Source organism: Rhinolophus hipposideros (assembly GCF_964194185.1).
Source record: "Rhinolophus hipposideros genome assembly, chromosome: 3".
Classification (NCBI taxonomy): domain Eukaryota; kingdom Metazoa; phylum Chordata; class Mammalia; order Chiroptera; family Rhinolophidae; genus Rhinolophus; species Rhinolophus hipposideros.
The window spans coordinates 96,317,169-96,334,754 of NC_138049.1; the positions used below are offsets into that span (position 1 = coordinate 96,317,169).

Here is a 17,586-nt window from a genome sequence, read left to right on the forward strand (position 1 = left end):
GAGGTTTACTGTGATCACGGAGATAACACATGCAAAGTACTTACCAGAGGGCCTGGAACCCAGGGAACACTCCATCAGTGGCACCTGTTACAACGAGGGCCCTTGCTCCGAACCCACCCTTGGGGACCTCGCCCTCCCTGTCCTCACCTTCTGCTTAGTGCTGAGGGGCTGTGACTTCAATTTTTCATCCTTGCTCTTGGAAATCCTCAGGAACTGTTTGAGGTCTCCCTGAGGGAAAAGCCAAGAGTCTCTGTCAGGTCAGAGCCCAGCTATCCTGTTCAAAGCCTCAAACCAAGCAGGTGCTCACATTGCCCGGCAGGTGGTAAGAAGCCCTGACCTGAATGTCCATCCCCACCTGGATGCCCCTCCCATGGAGCAAGTCCAGTGGGAATTAACAAATACATAGGAGATGCCTCCTAGAAGCTGTCTCAGTCAGAAAGAGAGTCATATCTACCCTCAGGGGAGCCCACAGACAGGCAGGTGCCAAAGCCCCTGCCCCCAGGGAGCGAAGAGGAAAACACAGCCCCCCCACAAGACCTCTGTCCTCCAGAGGTTTATTATCTAATAAACATAAACAAACAGGAGAGGACCCCAGCAGCAGAAGCATATACAAAGCACTCACAAGCACTTCGAATGAGAAGATTACGGATTACTCCTCCCCTTCCTGTCCCACCCCCACCCCAAGCTGAGGCATTTGATAAGCAGAAGTTTGAGGACCCAGGGGAGTAGGCCAAGGTCAGTAGCGGAATGGAGAGTGAGCAGCAAATCTGGGCCTGACAAGTGGGGTGGAAAGAGAAGGCCGGTGACCGGGCTAACACTGGTGCCTCACACGGTACGGCATGCAGGGGAAGGAAGGAAAGCTAGGCTCTGATAAGTCTATTCTCAAGGAGTGATAAGCCCTGGGGAGAAATAAAAATGACAAGCCAAAAAAAACCAGAGTCAGGGGAGAAGACCTAGAAAGTGTCCATGCCGTGTGTAGAGTAATGCCGGGAAGAACTCGGAACCAACCCCCAGACACAAGGCTGGCAGGCAGCAAAGACGGGGTGCCATCAAGGAAAGGCAGATGTGGGAGAGCTGGGGTGAAGGGGTGGGCAGGAGGCTGAGCATCTCAAGGTTGGCAACAGCAGGCAGGCCAGGGTCAGCGAAGCCCACATGAGACGAGGTTTCCACGGCGGCCCCTCCACCCCCCCCCCTTAGGGCACTGCGCTGTCCACGACCCCCAGAGCCCTGCCAGCAGCGTACCAGGTCCACATACTCCAGCACCATGTAGTGGGGTTCTGCCTCCCGACACAGCCCCAGGAGCCGCACCACGTTGGCATGGTTCAGCTTCCCAAACATTTCGAACTCCCTCCGGAAGTCCAGCTGCTGCTGCTCATCCCGGCTCTGGAGGCTCTTCACAAGCACCAGGGTCTCTGCCACCCCCTCCTCCAAGCCCTGCGCCTTCGCCAGGAACACCTCCCCAAACTCACTTTTCCCTGTGGGGACAGGTCGGAGTCAGCCAGCTGCCTGCACCCAGGCAGAGGAAGCCCTGACTTGGGAAGGCGCCTCGCTTTTCTCTGTCACATAGTGGGGTCCTTGCTGCCCCCCACACACACCTGGACTGGACCGCACCCTAGTTCTGCTGTGGGACCCTGAGCAAACCCCTTCTCCTCCCACCCCGGGCTTCAAGTGCGCAGCAGTAAAATAAAAGGGTGAGATTAACATTCAGGGTGTCCCAAAGGGTGGTCTGCATGAGAAATTTAGGTGGCTCATGACAAACATGTCTTCATGGTTATGTTTTAATGTATGCTCAGAAAAAAATGTAACTAGCACCAACCCCTCATTTCTCACATTTTTCTCCTAGAACAAAGCTAACTTTAAAGTTTAAAAAAAAAATCTAAAGAAAACATCAAATCAATAACACAGGAATGCCAAAGCTGTGGAGGAGGGGTGTGAACCACCAGCGCTGGGGACTAGATACCCCCTATGCTCTCCAAAGGTTTCGGGGACTTCAGAGCCATCAGCCCTAACCTAGCCTCAAGACAGAACTGGTGGCCTATGGGTAAGCAGGGTTGTAACATACCCAGTGTGGTGATGGGCTGCAGGCTGGCCCTCGGGAAGTGCATCTTATCACTTGTGCTGTGGCGTTTGTTGGTGGCCACGGGGCCAGAGCCCAAGCTGGTCAAGGCCACTTCCTCTTGAATCTCCGCTGAGGGCTGCCCATTCTGCAAAGGCCCACCTGGGAAGAAGGGGCACAGGGGAGTGTGAAGATGAGATGTGATACTCAGGCCAGCATGGGGACCTCAGTTTTCTCCCCCAATCCCCCACTTCCACCAAATGTGTCTAATCCCAGTGTGCCACACAAAAGAGCCATCCAACTGACGAACCAATGGGACCAGAAGTGAGGGTGACAGGTATCCTTTACAGGATGACCACTTAATTGACACAGCTGATTGCAACCTCTGAAATGGAACAAACTGTCCCAGTCTCATCTGAAGGACCGGTCTCTCAACACCTCCAAACATAAGGTTTTTTGCTTTCATAGGGCCTCCTACCGGCAAAGCCCTTCACAGGCAAAAGAGGAAATCACAAGGGAGACTCAGGCCCCGCTCCTGAACACCTCAGCTTTTAGGGGAGACTCCGCAATGCCCCTAGGGCGCTGCTCCCCGTTGGAGGAGATGGAGGGTAGGAGGAAGGAAACAGACATTGCCCTTGGGGGAACTCAACGACTCATGGAGGTAGACAAGATGTGCAACAAGAAACATGTACACTAATTATATCTGTGGCTTCATGCTGCAGTGAGGAGAAGGCAGGGAAACACAGGAAGCTGGCCCAAGAGGCTCCAATGAGGAAGTCTTAAGCCAGGTGTCTCAGAAGCCAAGGCCCTGGGAATCGGCCAACTGCAGGCTTCCAGCGGGGGTGGGGCAGCTCTGGTCCCAGCCGCCTGCAGCTCCAAGACCCCAGCGCTGCACGGTCCCAGCCGCCTGCAGCTCCAAGACCCCAGCGCTGCACGGCCGGCCGCCTACTTCCTCCAGAGCCACAGCTCTCCCCGCCATGGTCGCAGGAGGGCGCCCCGCGCCCGCGCGCCGCACCACCGCCCTCCGCCCGGCGGCCCCTCACCGTTGAGGCACTCCATCTCGGGCTCCTCGCCCTCCGGCTGCTTCTGAAGCCGCTTCGCCTTGCAGCGTTTCTTGCAGTAGAACATGAGGCCCAGCACGGCAATGATGTAGGCCACGGCGGCGCCCACCGACAGCCCAATGGTCTGGATCATCTTATAGGGGGGAGGGCTGCCCGGGCCCTCCGACTCCTCCAGCACAGGCTTGTCTGAGAGAGACGCAGAGGTCCGGGCAGGGCCGGGGGGGGGGGGGGGGGGGGGGCAAACCCAGCCTTCCTTCTCTACCAGCTCCTGCACAGCCCACACGCGACGGCCTCCCAGACCCCTGACGGCCTGCCTGACCAAACCAGAGAGACCTGGGGGGTGGGGGTCACCACCGTCACGGGCGTTAACAAGGGCTGGGGCCTCGGGCCCCACCGAGGTCATAGGGAGTTCTGAAGGAGGGGAGGCCAGGGACTCCCCAGTTGGCTGTGCCTCCGAACACCATGCCGGGGACGTACATACAAACCACACCTGCCGAGGACCCACCACACGCCCAGTTTGTTAAGAAGCTTCTTAAGTGACTTGATTCCATGAGTCCGGCCCTGAACAGCAGCATGTGGGAACTTCTGGTTTAGAATCCCACACACTGTCCAGACCAGAGCAGGTTCTTCAAGAAACGTATGAGTAGACGGGACCTTCTAGTCTAGGGGATTTCAGTGGCCTAGGGTGTCATGGAGCAAGTTAGGGGAACTGAGGGAGAGAGGCCCAAAGGGAGACTGCATGATCCCCGAACTCCCACACATACCCAGTGGCTCCAATCAAGGGGCCTGTCACCTCACTGTTATCCAGCTAACGTCCCACATCGTACTCTTGCCGAAAAACAGGTCTGTTGCTAAACTAAACAAATGAGAGTACTTCTCATGTAAACCGCTCCCATCTCACAGATGGAGAAACAAGCCCTGGAGAGGAAGTAACCTCTACCTGTCTGTCAGGGCATGTGGCAGGTTAGCAGGAGAGGCCAGACCCAAACCTCAAGTCCCCGACCCTAGTCAGGGCCTTTTACCTGACACATCATCCGCTCTGGGCCTCCAGGACAAAGGCACCCTGATCTGATCCCCTCTCCGCCCACCCAGGGACATGTATGGGTTGCTGCAGGAGACCTGAGAGAAAGCATTATAGAACAAGCACACACCCCTCGCCCACACGCATACACAACATGCATACACACCCCAGCTGCGGGACGTTGCAGAAACAACAGCCCAGCTCTACGCCAGGAAACTTGTATGGCTGCACCGTGGCACGGCCGAGGGGACACAGCTGAATCCAACCCACACCACAAGAATGGTTTAAGTGCCTTCTGTGTACAGGGGCTGTTGAGTATAAAGATAAGAAAGAAGTCTGCTCCCAGCACTTCCGCTCCCCAGCCCATACCCACGACGTAGAGGGGGGCCTCTGTGTGCTTGATGTTGCAGCTGTTGCCCGCAATGCAGGTGTAGCGGCCCGAGTCCTCCGGCGCCACGTCGTGGATCACCAGGGAGCCATTCTGGAAGATGTGCATCCTGCCAGGAGAGAAGCCACAGTGCTGCCCACCTCGCCGGCTCCTGGGCAGACTGGGCTGCAGAAGAGGTGAGGTGGGTGTGGGGGCGAGACGGCCCTACCTAGGTCCCAGCTTGGTGGGGTCCAGGATGCGGTCTTTGCCCTTCCACTGAATGAGTGGCTTGGGGTCCCCCTGGGCCTCGCACCGCAATAGGGCTGTGTGGCCCTGGTACACGGTCGTGCGCTCAGGCTCCACCTTGAAGGTGATGAAAACTGGATGGGAAGAGCCCGGTGAGGGGCAGGGAGCAGTGAGCAATGGGGCTGGCAGGAGACAGGCTGCTGCCCACAGGGCCTGCCAGCCCTGGCCCCAGGGCCCTGTCACGGTCGCACCTGCCACAGTAAGCTGGACATGGGCCCGGATCTGGCCCTGCAGCCCATTGGAGGCGATGCAAGTGTAGTTGCCAGCATCATCGCGGGTCACCCTGGAGAAATGCAAGGTCCCAGCGTTGTCCGTCACCCACTCTGGGAGGCTGCTCCCATCTGCAGGGGCGACAAAGGGAAATCACGGGACTGGACAGAGTCATACGGGTGGCTGGCTGGCAATGCCTCAGTCACTCATTTCCACTCAAAAACATGTCTTCACTCCTCACTACCCACGACAAAGTCTCAACTCCCGAGCCAGGCACTGGGAGACCCTGTTATTTACTTCTTTTCCGATTTGTTAGTCTCACCTTCTTCTACCGCCCTGTGTAATGTTCCACTTCGCAGAAGCCAAGCTGGACTTCTGACTGGGCCTTGAGTTGGCCCTGTTCTCATCCTTACTGCCTGTCATTCCTCACTCCCAGAACCGAGCCCTGCTCTCTGCCACTATCCCAGGCACCAGATTCAGTTTGAGCCCCACCTTCCAGAAAAAACTCCCCCAGACCACCTGAACAGAGACAGCCCACGTCCTCCTCACAACCGACAACGCTCCTAACTCCCACTGTTCATGAGAATGTGAAAACCGTCCCAGCCCTTTAAAAAACGATTTGGCAATCCGCATCAAGGGTTGTAAAAACGTGTATACCCTTTTATACATAATTATTCCATTCCTGGGAATCTTTCCCAAAGGAAACAAACCCAAATCCAGAAAAAACTTTGGCTTAAAGATGTTTATTATAGCAATAAAAAGAAAGAGAAAGACAGACAGAGAGAGAAAGGGAGGGAGAGAAGGAGGATGGCTAGTAACAAATCTCCAACATTTAGGGAATATTTAAGTAAAGTATAGTGAATTCAATCATTGGAATATTATCACCATCATCAAAACCAATGTTTATGTACAAAAACATAGCATAAGCTTGATAATGGTAAGTAAAAAAGGACATAAAATTACAGTTATCTGCATCTTCTTTTTTTAGCATAAGCATGACTTACTCATGTAAATTTAATAAGTGAAAATGTACAATAAAATCACTTTGTAAAAACAGAAAGATACACATAGAAAAAGGCACACACCCAGAGATGATGGATGGTAGGATTATGCTTTTTACTTTTCCTCCCAAAATGTTCTAAAGGAGCCTAGGGTACTTTTACGTGGGAAAGGATGACTGTTTTGAAAAGGGAGAAGGGAGAACATTATAGCACCGTCTGGCCCAATCCAATCACTTGTTGTCTCAAGTCAACTTCTATAGAGTCTAATGCTATCATCTGATTTCTTTTGGGTGTGGCTCTTCTCTTCCTAACTGGAATATAAACTGGCCCTCCGTTTCTTGTCTGTCCCCACAGCTCCTGGCCTGGTGCTGGGCACTCAGCTGGTCCTCAGCCATGCACACGTCTGACCAGCAGATGGCCCTGCCCACCGCTTGCCCCATGCCTATGCAGTACCCACCTGCTCGTACCCACTTAATAGTGGGCTTTTCTCGGCCTGTGGCTGAGCAGGGTACTGTAGCCTCCTTGTCAAACTCCATGCACTGCTGCGGCCGGGGTGGTGGGGTGAACTTAAGCTTTTCTGTTTCAGTAGAGAGAGGGTGGGTAGATAGAAAGAGGAGGAATTGAGACAGCTGGAGAGGCCAGGGCAGGCCTGAAGATCTTGAGCACTGCTGCTCCTTTCCCCTTCACTCTCCTGCCCGCCAGGCAAAGCAACGTCCCCTTGCATGCCAGCTCACCCAGCACTTGTACACGGGCTTGGGCCTCAATGCTGCCGGCTGGCGTGCTGCTCACGCAGCGGTACCATGTCCCATCGTACACTTCCACGCTGTTGATGCGCAAGGTCCCGTTCTTGGAGACCTCGAACCGCGAGTCCTGCAGCACACAAGACGTGACCACGAGAGGTCTTGGCCTAAACCTCTACCAACATCGCCCTGGGAGCAGCCTCGGGAGGTCAGCTCAGAGGGGAGCAGTGGGAGGGGGCTCTGTCCCCCCAGCCGCAGCCACCCTCACTCTCACCTCCGAGATGAGCATCTGGTTTCTGTACCAGATGACTGTGGGTTTCGGCGTGGCCTGCGTCAGACAGTGCAAGTAGCCTGGCTTGCCCTCCTCCAGCTGGCTGTCTTCGGGCTTCTTCAGCCATGTGGGCACAGCTAGAGGGAGGGAACAGTGAAGGTAGATGAACATGTTTGTAAAACCAAAGGATCAAATCCCAAGAAACTCTAATACCCCACGAGGCCCTGAGTTCGGAAACCCTTTTCTGCTCTGGTAACAACTGTAGCAACTATCCCTTAGTGAAGGCCTACAGGCCAGCACCTTTTGAACATTATCTTAGCTAATGGTCACAAGAAATCCCCAAGGTTTGTATTCCTATACCCATTTTACAGCTAAGAAGATAGAGGTTCAGAAGTAGTGGTGATTAAATAACACACGAGAGAGAGAGGATTGAAATTCTGGTCTTCTGGTCTGTATAACTCCACAACTCTTGCTTTTTCTGTTACACCATCATGCTCCAAGCCTCAGGCCTCAGATCTGTTGTTCTAGCCACACCCATTCCCTGAATGATCTCATCCAGCCCACAGCCTTCAACACCGTGAGTGGACAATGCGCAAACCTGCACCCTGACTCATGAGGTCCCCCCATGAGCCTGAGACTTGCAAATCCAACTGCCTACTGGCACCTCCTACTGGCTATCTAACAGGCATCTCAAACTTTAGATGTGTAAGGGAACACCTGATTTCCCCCAAACCTGCTCATCCCAGCTTTCCCTTCTCAATAAATATCACCACTATCCAGCAATTACAGAAGTCAAAAGTCAAGCCTTGACTTCTCTGTACACTCTACATTCCCCACCATCACACTCATTCTACACAAATCCTATCTACCTTAGCTCCAAAACATATCCTGAATTTGACCACCTCTCACCTCCTCCGCTGCCACCTCTGTTCAAAGCCCCTTAACCCTCTCCGCTAGACAATTACAGTCATCTCCTAACTGGTCTCCCTGTTTTGACTCTTGCCTCTAACATTCTAGTCTTCTCAGAATAGCCAGAGTGATCTTTTGAAAATGTCCCTCTCCAACTGAAAACCCTTCAAGGGCTTTCTATCCTCCGACTTCATGTACGTGTGGCCAACTGTTTGCAAAGATGGTTGTAAACTGTCCTCCCATCCCTTTCCATCTCTTTGAAACGTGATGTTGCCACCTTCCCATCAAGAGGTGAAGTCTGTCTCTCTACTGCCTGCAATCTGGGTGGCTTGCCTTGTCCAACAGTGGAAGTGCTGCTGTGCGCTTTCTAAGCCAATGCCTTCAGAAGCCTTGCAGCTTCTACTTTTCGTACTCTGAACCCAGCCTCCATGTGAGGAAGCCTGAGGTAGGCTGCTGGGGCAGCCATGTGGAAGGGAACCAAGATACCCTGAGCGATGTCCACTGCCAGTCGTGTGAGCAAGGCCATCAGGGAAGAGCCAGCCACCCGCTGACCTATCAGCTGACTGCAAATGTGCACGAGCCCAGCCACCAGCCCATGGAGCCGATGAGCCGTCCTGTGGAACCCTCCCCACAGAATCAGAAGCGAAACAATGACTATTATTTCACACCGCCACGCTTTGGAGTCATTTGTTATATGGCCGTAGGTAACTGATAGCCTTGGAATAAAAGCCAAAGTCCTTCCTATATTCTTACACGGTCCCACGTGATCTAGTCCCAGCCAACCTCGACCACATTCACTGCCTCGTATTCAACTCGAGCCACACAGGCCACGCTGCCCCTCCAACACACAAGCCCACCTCCATCTCAGGGCCTAGCAACATGGCTCCCTCCTTACTGTAGCCAGCAGCTCAAACGCCACCCTCTAGGGAAGTCTTCCCTCAACTCCCCCTGGCCCTCGTGTCTCTCTCGGTCACTTACCCTATTTTATTTTTCTTCGTGGTTCTGCAGCCACCTAAAATGATCTACTTGTTCACTCAACAACTGTTTTTCTTACTTGCTTTGTCGCTCTTACTAGACTATGAATCCCACAAGGGGAGGGATTTTTGTCTCTGCTTTGTTCCATTGCTGCATTCCCAGGACTGGGAACAGTGCCTCGTACCATGACTGCACTCAATAAATCTGTTGACGGCATGCAGCCACGGAGCGCTCCCTCCTCTGCTCTCCCTCCTCTAGACCCTACCCCTGCATCAGGCACGCGCTCCGACTGCACAGGCCTCCTTCACAGTACAGGGCACAGGGCATGGCTCAGGCAGTGCAAAGCCAGCCTTCTCCACCTTCAGCATCACCTGAAATACTTGTTAAACGCTCTCCTCCAGAGAGTCTGGGTCGGGAGATCTGGAGAAGGGTCCCAGATTCTGCATTTTTTAAAGCACCCCCAACAAAATGGGTGATCTACAGACCCAGACTGGAGAAAGGCTGATTGTCGCTGCTTGCGTCTGTCTGTATGTCGCTGGGGAAGTGTCCTGAGCACATGTTACCTGTGTGCTGCGGCTTTCCCACTGAACCAGATACCTGAGCACAAGAGAGCAGGTCTCCAAGGTTTCAGCATCTTAACGGAAAGTGCCGTCACAACTTCAAATTTACAAAGCCTTTTCCACATTCGAAATCTTTTTGCATTTTTGCAATGTACCCACTTGGAAAGACATAGACGTAAGTGGAAGAAGCAGGTTGCAAAACTGTGTGTCTGTGTGTAAGGGTTTGTCTTATGCATTCTTTTAGACTATCATAAAGGTTTAGAACAGGAATGGTAAAAGAAAAAAGTAAATAAAATCTCTATGCCTGTAGCAAAGGTACGTAGGTCTTTATCACGTGCACTTTCACTCTATTCATTTATTATAATATTTAGTGCTTTCCCCTCCTCTTATTTCATAAGTAGTATGCTCACTGTAGAAATTTAGAAAGCATAACAAATAAAATAATAATCACTTAGAAGTTTGTTCACTATCACCTTCCCAAAAACGAAAATCTTTTTCTTCCTATTTCATTCATCTTTCCAACCATCTTGTAGGGTAGGCAGTGGGTTGCAGGGTAGGTAGTGGATTATTAGCCCCATTTTATGGATGACAAGACTGAGCCCTTGCAAGGCAGGTGACTTGCTACCCACGGTCACTGTGCAATGGGGACAGAGTGGGGCCAGCGTCTCTTGACTCCAGTTCATTGCTTCTTCCTCTGAAGCCAGTGGACCATTTTTCTGTGAGGGTTGTCACGCTAACCTCCATGCCTGGCTCTCTACTGTTCACTCCAATGTCACCTCCCAGCAGCTGACTGATTTCTAAGCCTGCAGGACCAAAAGCTAAGAGGGACTCAAGTGAGCACCAAGGAAGCCTCTGCCCATTACACCCAGAGCCCGAGACCTCCTGGGACCTGGGCTCCCCTCCCCTTCGCCTCAATGATCAGGGCAAGGGTCCTCACTGGCCACGGTGACGTTGACATCCTGTCGCCGCTGACCCGCCAGGTTGGCTGCACGGCAGGTGTAGACACCAGCATCGCTCTCAGCAGTACTGGCAAACACCAGCTCGTGACCCTTCTGGTAGACTCTGCCGTAGGCGGGCAGCCGGACTCCTGCCTGCTCCCACCACACCCTGGGCTCCGGCAGACCCTGGGGGGGCAGGCAGACCACACGCTCCTCGCTGCCAGCTGTGAACACCCGTGGCTCAAATGGTGGCATGTCTTCAATCTCTGCAGAGATGTGAGCAGGCGGGAAATAGCCCAATTACTGTGTGTGCCAGAGTACGTGATGTCCTCCCAGCAAGCTGGGGTGCTTCCCAGCACAGACCCGCCCCTATCACCTTCAGCATGCCCTCTTCCTACCCCAGCATTCTCGTCCTCCCTCTGCCCTCCAAGTTGTTCTGAGTGGAAACAGGAGACTGTATCTCTACATGCCAACAACGTGAAAGGCAGCTCCCGTCTCAGCACCCCAGACCCAGGGACACACCTGCCAGGTGAAGCGTGGCTTCCAGGACGATGGGAGGGCCCCTTAGCCCCTGGCCTATACAGCGGTAGACCCCGGCATTGCGGGGCCTGACCTGCATCAGCAGCAGGGACCCGTTGGCAAACACCGTGGCTCTGCGGAGGTGTGGGGGCCTGCGGAGGGGAGAGAGTGCTATTTTGAAGATGTGGCCCACAGGCCTCTTTCTGGAGGGGACCCCATCCCACAAAGGTCAGAGATGTAGGATGGTATCAGCCAGGAGGAGGCCAGAGAGAAGGAGGCTGATACGCCACATTAGTGTGTGTGTGTGTGTGTACGTGTGTGCGTATGTACATGTGCGTGCGCACATTCGCTCATGAATGTGAGGCAAGCAACAGTGCTTAAGACAGAAAGTAATCAACAGCGTGCAACTGTACAGACAGAAGGGTCACCTCCCCCCGGGGTCAAGACAAGCCTGCTGGTAAGGCCGCCAGCTCCAGCAGTCAAAAGCCCCTCAGCCACACCAGACGGACCAATGATGATCTCCTCAGGGCGGAAGTCAGATGGGATCCAAGCCCCCCACCTAGGGAACCACAACCCCAAAGACCATGGCCATCCATACCTGGCACCACAAAGGTGCGCTCTGCTCTTATAGGGCCTGGGCGAGGACACAAGTCCCTAGAGAGGGGCTGGCACCTCCCAGCAGTACTTTCTAGAAGTATTTACTTCCTCCAAAATACATGCGTGTGTATGCATGTGTGTATGCGTGTGTGGAAGCTGTCTTTGCTATCTTATCCAGACTGCGATTGCCCTGGTCCCGTGTCCTTCCTCCGCAGAAGACATGTGGGAAGGAGGGGAGGGGGAAAGAAGGAGAGCCACCACTAGCCCACACAGTGTCATTTGTGGGAACTGGAGAAAGATGCCTTTCCTGGAGACTCTTCCCTTTGTTGGACTCATTTAGTAACAGCAAGACATTCTACTGCCATCTGCCGGAAATCTGAAGTAATACATGTCCAGATCTGCGAAGTCTGTGATAGGATTCGCATTCGAGAACGCATTGTGCAGTACAAAACTTGTACCACCGTACTCGAAGGCCCCCTGCCAGATGCCTTACCGGCTGCGGTTAGTGATGGGAGTCTCGTCCTCAAAGACCCACTGCAGGCTCGGGGGTGGCTGGGCTGAGAACTGACAGTGGAACATGGCCTCCTCGTTTCTTGCCACTACCACGTCCTGGGGCGCCAGCAGCACCCTGGCAAAGCTCTCATCTGGGCAGGGGAAGCACAGGCAAGTAAACAGGCAGAGTGAGCCTCCCATCCCTGCCCCACCTTCTCCATCCCCATCCCCATCCTGGGCTCACCTGCAATGCTCAAGGTGAAGTTCTGGCTGCTGCAGGTCTGGCCAAAGGCATTGTGGGCACAGCAGGAGTAGAGGCCACTGTGCTCGGGGCTGGCTGGCCGGAGGGTCAGGTTCCGCTCCTTGCTGCTCACAGTGTGGTTGCTCTGACCCTCGGAGAGAGGGCTCCCATCTCGGAACCACTGGTAGGTGGGTCTGCAGGGCCAGGGGGTCAGCAACAGGGAGGCAGGGGTACTCAGGGGGCCAGTGAACGGGATACAGAATCAGAGGGTCAGGGCTAGACCCCTCAGTTTACAAATGGGGGAACTGAGGCCTAGGGAGGGCAAGTGATTGCACAAGGGCACACCGCAATTCAAGGGCAGAATCAGGTTGAGATTCTAGATCCCTCAGCTCCCAGAATCCAGGGTCACTCGCAGCACAGCGTTGCCCCTCAGGTTACCAGGGGCAGAGGTGGTTACGGAAGGAAGTGAGGTACATCTGAACGGAGTCCAGGATCTGGGGAGACATCCCTGCCTGTCTAGAATAACCCTCTCCATCCCCACCTTCAAAGTTGGCTCCTTACCGAGGGTGCCCGTCAATGTGACAGCGCAGAGTGACCTGGGTCTGCGGCTGGATCTCGGCTTCCAAGGCTGGATGCTTCAGGACCACAGGACCCGTCTCGATCCCTGCAGCGGAGGCCATGGTTGCAGAGTGAGTGGCAGAGCAGAGCACGTGTGGAAGGGCGGAGGGGAAGGAGGCTGAGCAGGAAACGATGGGGGCACCTGGAGGCTCTGAGCCAAGAGACAGCGCAGGGAAGGCCTACGAAGCCGAGGCCGGGGCTGCAGACAGGCCACCAGAGACCGAGCTCCTGCCCCGTCCCTGGCAGATCGAGCCTGACACCTGGCCACCGTGCCTCACGGCTCTTGCCGTTTGCAGAAGCACCCAGCAGACAAATGGTCCAAGGTTTGAAGGGGAAAAAATTTGGAAAAAATTAAAACTTGAACTTCCTTTTAGCCACACAGTGGAAAGAGCGGACCTCACACTACATTCTGCCTGCCCCGTTCAACTGGAAATGGGAGACGCTGAGAGAAAGGAGAGGTCCCACAGGGCTTGGGAGTTGGGGGTCCGGCGGGGGGCAGGCACGCCCCGGTTCTCACATTTGATGTTGAAGGAGGCATTGGCACTGCGGGCCTCCTCTCCGGTGGCCTCGTCCCGAGCCACGCACTGGAAGGCTCCCGCGTCCTGCAGCCGGTCCACAGCTGCAAAGCTCAGGCTGCTGCCCTGGGCGAAACGCCGCTCGGTGTCCTGGACAGGGGCGCCGTCCAGCAGCCAGGACACATGGACCGGACCTGAGGCTTCCACCTCACAGCGGAGCAGGGCCCGGCGCCCCTGAAGTGCGTCCTGGGAGGACGGCTCCTTGATGAAGACGATGGCTGCCTGGGCACCTGCAGGTGAGGACACGGGCGAGGCAGGGTCAAGAAGAGCTGTGGCCACTGTTCTAACACAGGTCACCCATCACCCTGTGCACAGGAGAAGAGGGGCTGTGTACACGTGGAGGTGAGAAGGATCATGAGACCACAAGTGACACATGTACACTGAGGAACTTTCAAACTGTGCTGGACGCTCCGCAGGACGCCAGCCTAGAGGGGGACACAGGATAATTACACAGGCCATGGAGAAACTCACGCCAAATGAAAGGTGTGGGAACTCTAGATCGCAGAAGAGAAAGGGAGCCCCAAGGGTTCGGGGGGGACACCGTGGTCCATGGGAGGTCCCCTAGAGGAAGGGGGCCTCAGACCTGCAGGACCAGATCATACCAGGTCTCGATGCTCGGCTGAGAAGGAGGGGACATTATTAGCAGACAACCCTCCCCATCATCTTCAGAATCCAGGATACTGAGCAAAATTAAATCATGATCCAAAGAGCATCTCAGAAGGATTACTGGCACCCACACACCCACTGAGGTTCCACAGGTCAACGGAGGGGGGTGGCGCTTTGAACTCTGCAGCCCAGGGTTCCCCAGGGGCTTCTTTGGGAGAACCCACTCCTTCAAGGAGAAGCCAATGTTCTCTAGAACTAGGGCTATTCCCAAAGACATGCCAGGGCCACCGCCTCCTTCCCACTCTTTATCCCTAAGAATGTTATCTGTGGCCACGGCTGGCCTTTCTGTACTAAGTTGAAAGGTGAGCCAACACGCTTCCAGGTTTTCCCCTGAATCCATCACCCCTCCTGCACGGCTACAGTCAGCTCTGGCCAGGACCGGGGCGACACCCTCCGAGAAGAGAGGCCCTGCCACCAAAGGTGGAACCATAGCCAGTGAGAACAAAGGCAAGAGTGAGAAGGCGGTGTTGTGCTGGGGAGACGGAGGGCAGGGCTGGGCAGGTGGCATGGTTACGGCAGCAGGAATAACACACTGGGCTTTGTTCCTGGCCCACGTGGGTGCCCTGCAGAGGCCCAGAGCTATTGGGTCTGGAAGACCAGCCGCCTGCCAGCAGTGGGTGACACACAGAAAAGGACGTGCTGCCTTTCCAGGAAGAAATGGGCCACCTGGGCTGCTACATGAAGGACCAGGCTCTGCCTCTGGCCAAACTGGGCCCAGCAAGGGCAGGAATAAAGAGGCCTGCGGGTCCTGCCCATTCCCTCCCGAACCACTGGAAATGGATCTCAGGACTCCCTAGGGCTGGGTTCAGATGAGGGGCTGCCCCTGGTGTTAGTCCTTCTTCCAGCATCCTTAGAGGGGCCAGCCCACAAGACACACGGCTCGGAGCACCCTCATTACTTCTCACTGGGGTACTGTTGGCTCTCTAGATAGGACAATTCACCATGCCTGGCTATCCCACCCACTGTGCAGTTCACAAATCAGCCCCCTGGGCACTGGGGCTAAGCACCCCAGTCAGCCTGACAACCCCAACCACCCCCCACTCACTTCCAAACACCACAGAGAAGTGTGGCCCGGCCCCTACTGGGCAACTTGGTATAACCCCTTGGTAGGACAGATGGGTAAATCGAGGTCCAGAGAGATGAAGGGATTTGCCCAAGGTCAAACAGCTCATTTGCGGCAGAGTCAGAACCAAAACCATAGCCCCATGCTTTTCCCTGCCTCGCTCAGGAACTTAAAGCCAACCCTGGAACTATGTGATTCCACCTCTGTCCCCATGGCCAGGCAGAGGTAGACACACCTCTTGCAGACAACGCCAGGCGAACAAAGGTACTCAGCAACCCCTGGCTGAACTGAGGGAACCTCAGAGGAAGTGTGGGGCAAGAGCTGTGAACACGGTGGCATCTGGAACCCTTCCTGACCACCTCTCATGACACAGATGGGTGCCTCAAGCTGAAGCCCCCAGGGACCTCTGTGAATGTGACTTAACAAAATCTTGGGACCGTAGACCCAGAGCTCCAGGATGCTCGTCAAGGGTCAAAGAGAGATTACCTGGCTCCAAGTGCAGACAAAGCCCCAGTTCCCTGCTCGGCTTCTCCGGAGCCAGGCACTTGCCCACACAGAGGAGCGGGACTTAAGTCTTGGAATCAGACCGGTCGGGCTCAAATCCTGACCGTCACACTTGAGGTGTCTGACCTTGGGTAGAAGTGTCTTGGACACAGCTAAGTCGGTAAATACACGGCAACTACTGTTATCATTACCATGCTCACCCTTCCTGCCCGAGGACTCCCATTTTAAGAACATTAGTAAGCTCCCCACTTTGCAACGCCCAGGACCACTCCCAGGACCTGGATGGGACAGAGCAGCCACAACAGAGAAGTCTGAGGGGAATAATCAGGTGGGGAGAGGGTGGGATGGAGGCAAAGGGGCCGTGGGGTTGTAGGAACCGCAGACCACTGGCCACAGAAATCTGAGCTGGGAGAAGAGATGGCGTGACTCAGAGAGGACCCAGCTCAGCCTCCAGTGTCCCCTCCTGGGGCTGGGGCTGCCCCATACCTGCGGTGAGAGATGCTGCATTCCCAGACTGCCACTCAGAGCCCCCTGCGCCTCCACATAGAGCCTGGGAAACATCAAAGCCGGCCCGCGGGGCCCTGTGCCCTGACGTCAGCTCACAGCAGGTCCTGGTTAGTGCTTGGCTGGGGCAGACTTTAGATGTTACAAAAGGCAGGGAGAGCAGCCACCAGGCCTGCTCGAAGCCCCCAGCGCGCTCTGAGCCCGCAGCTGGGCCATGAGGCTCCTCTTGCAGGAGGCTGGCCCAGGGCCGTGGCCCCCACGTTTTCTGAGAAGACAGTGTGAGGTGTGCTCCGTCTGGCCAGCAGCACAGTGTGGAGGAGGTCAGTCTGTTGTTTTGTTGTGGGGAGGAACATGGGCAGGAGACCCAAAGGCAGACCAAGGAGCCCCCTGCTGCAATGCCAGACTCGAGAAAAGGCAGGACTGGGAAGTGAAGAATTCTTCAGAAGCAACGAAGCACAGCAAGGACAGAGACGGAAGGCGGCTATGGGGGCCTGGGGTAGTGCCTGCCTCCGGCTGGTACAGCCCCCAGCACATTCCCGGGCCTGCAGTACCTCTGACTAGAGCACCCAGAGCTGTGGTCCAGGGAGGCGCTCGCTGGTGGCAGACTGTGCTGGACTCCCAAAAGCTGCCCCCTCGTTCACGGTCCAGCCACTTATACCTCGTGCCTTCTCCACACAAGCCCTCACGGAACCCAAAGCCCACGTGCCCTTCGAGACAGCCTGCTCGGTATGGCAGCTTCGAGGCTGCCCCACAGCCCTGCCACTCCTGAGTAATGCCAACTGTACCCTTTCCCTTGCCATGAAATGGGGACCCCACCCCTACGACTTGGGCTGTGTGAGGCTTTCATCTAGGCCACGGCACAGCGTGGCACAGCGTGGAGCACAGGGAAGGGAGGGGGCTGCCCCGCGAGGCACGGTGGGCTCACGAAGCCCCTCCGCAACGACAAGCGGGCCCGGCCATCTGCCCACACGTGGTCCTAACCCCGACAAAGCTGGAGCGGCAAATACCCAATAAGGACATTTTCCAAGCCATTTCCTCGGCGCCCCAGCAGCCATCTATATGCAGACACTCTGCCTGTGCCTCGGCCCCCTGAGAAAGGGCCGCGTGGGCAGCAGCCCAACTCCCGCTCCCCACCCCCGAGCAAGCATCTGGTCTGGTGCCCGCCCTCCTCGCTGCTCTCTGGGCTCCCGGCCCAGTCGACCCATGTGTGTATACGTGTGCATGTGCGCACACACATATGTGTAAACATGATTTTATAGAGAGAAGAGAGGAGCAGGAAGTTTTTTTGCTCTGAAGTCATTTGGGTTGCGTCAGTCCAAGTATCCATCTGGGCGACTCGACGGCCATCTCGCAGCGACCAGTCCTCTTGGTCTAGGAAAAACGCCCCCAAGA

The 17,586-nt window shown here is 55.3% G+C and overlaps 1 protein-coding gene across 1 annotated transcript in view; it reads right to left on the reverse strand.

The window, feature by feature from the left end:
* PTK7 (protein tyrosine kinase 7 (inactive)) overlaps window positions 1-17,586 on the reverse strand; it is a 55,751-nt gene that overhangs the window by 10,100 nt on the left and 28,065 nt on the right. The window contains exons 2-17 of the mRNA XM_081045199.1: window positions 13,400-13,687; window positions 12,826-12,928; window positions 12,268-12,458; window positions 12,025-12,175; window positions 10,938-11,086; window positions 10,415-10,681; window positions 7,037-7,170; window positions 6,757-6,892; window positions 6,480-6,599; window positions 5,003-5,152; window positions 4,735-4,885; window positions 4,508-4,635; window positions 3,100-3,303; window positions 2,063-2,218; window positions 1,243-1,475; window positions 148-228 (exon numbers count right to left, since the gene is read on the reverse strand). Coding sequence (XP_080901325.1) covers window positions 148-228; window positions 1,243-1,475; window positions 2,063-2,218; window positions 3,100-3,303; window positions 4,508-4,635; window positions 4,735-4,885; window positions 5,003-5,152; window positions 6,480-6,599; window positions 6,757-6,892; window positions 7,037-7,170; window positions 10,415-10,681; window positions 10,938-11,086; window positions 12,025-12,175; window positions 12,268-12,458; window positions 12,826-12,928; window positions 13,400-13,687 — 2,642 coding nt within the window. The remainder of the gene's footprint in view (window positions 1-147; window positions 229-1,242; window positions 1,476-2,062; window positions 2,219-3,099; window positions 3,304-4,507; window positions 4,636-4,734; window positions 4,886-5,002; window positions 5,153-6,479; window positions 6,600-6,756; window positions 6,893-7,036; window positions 7,171-10,414; window positions 10,682-10,937; window positions 11,087-12,024; window positions 12,176-12,267; window positions 12,459-12,825; window positions 12,929-13,399; window positions 13,688-17,586) is intronic.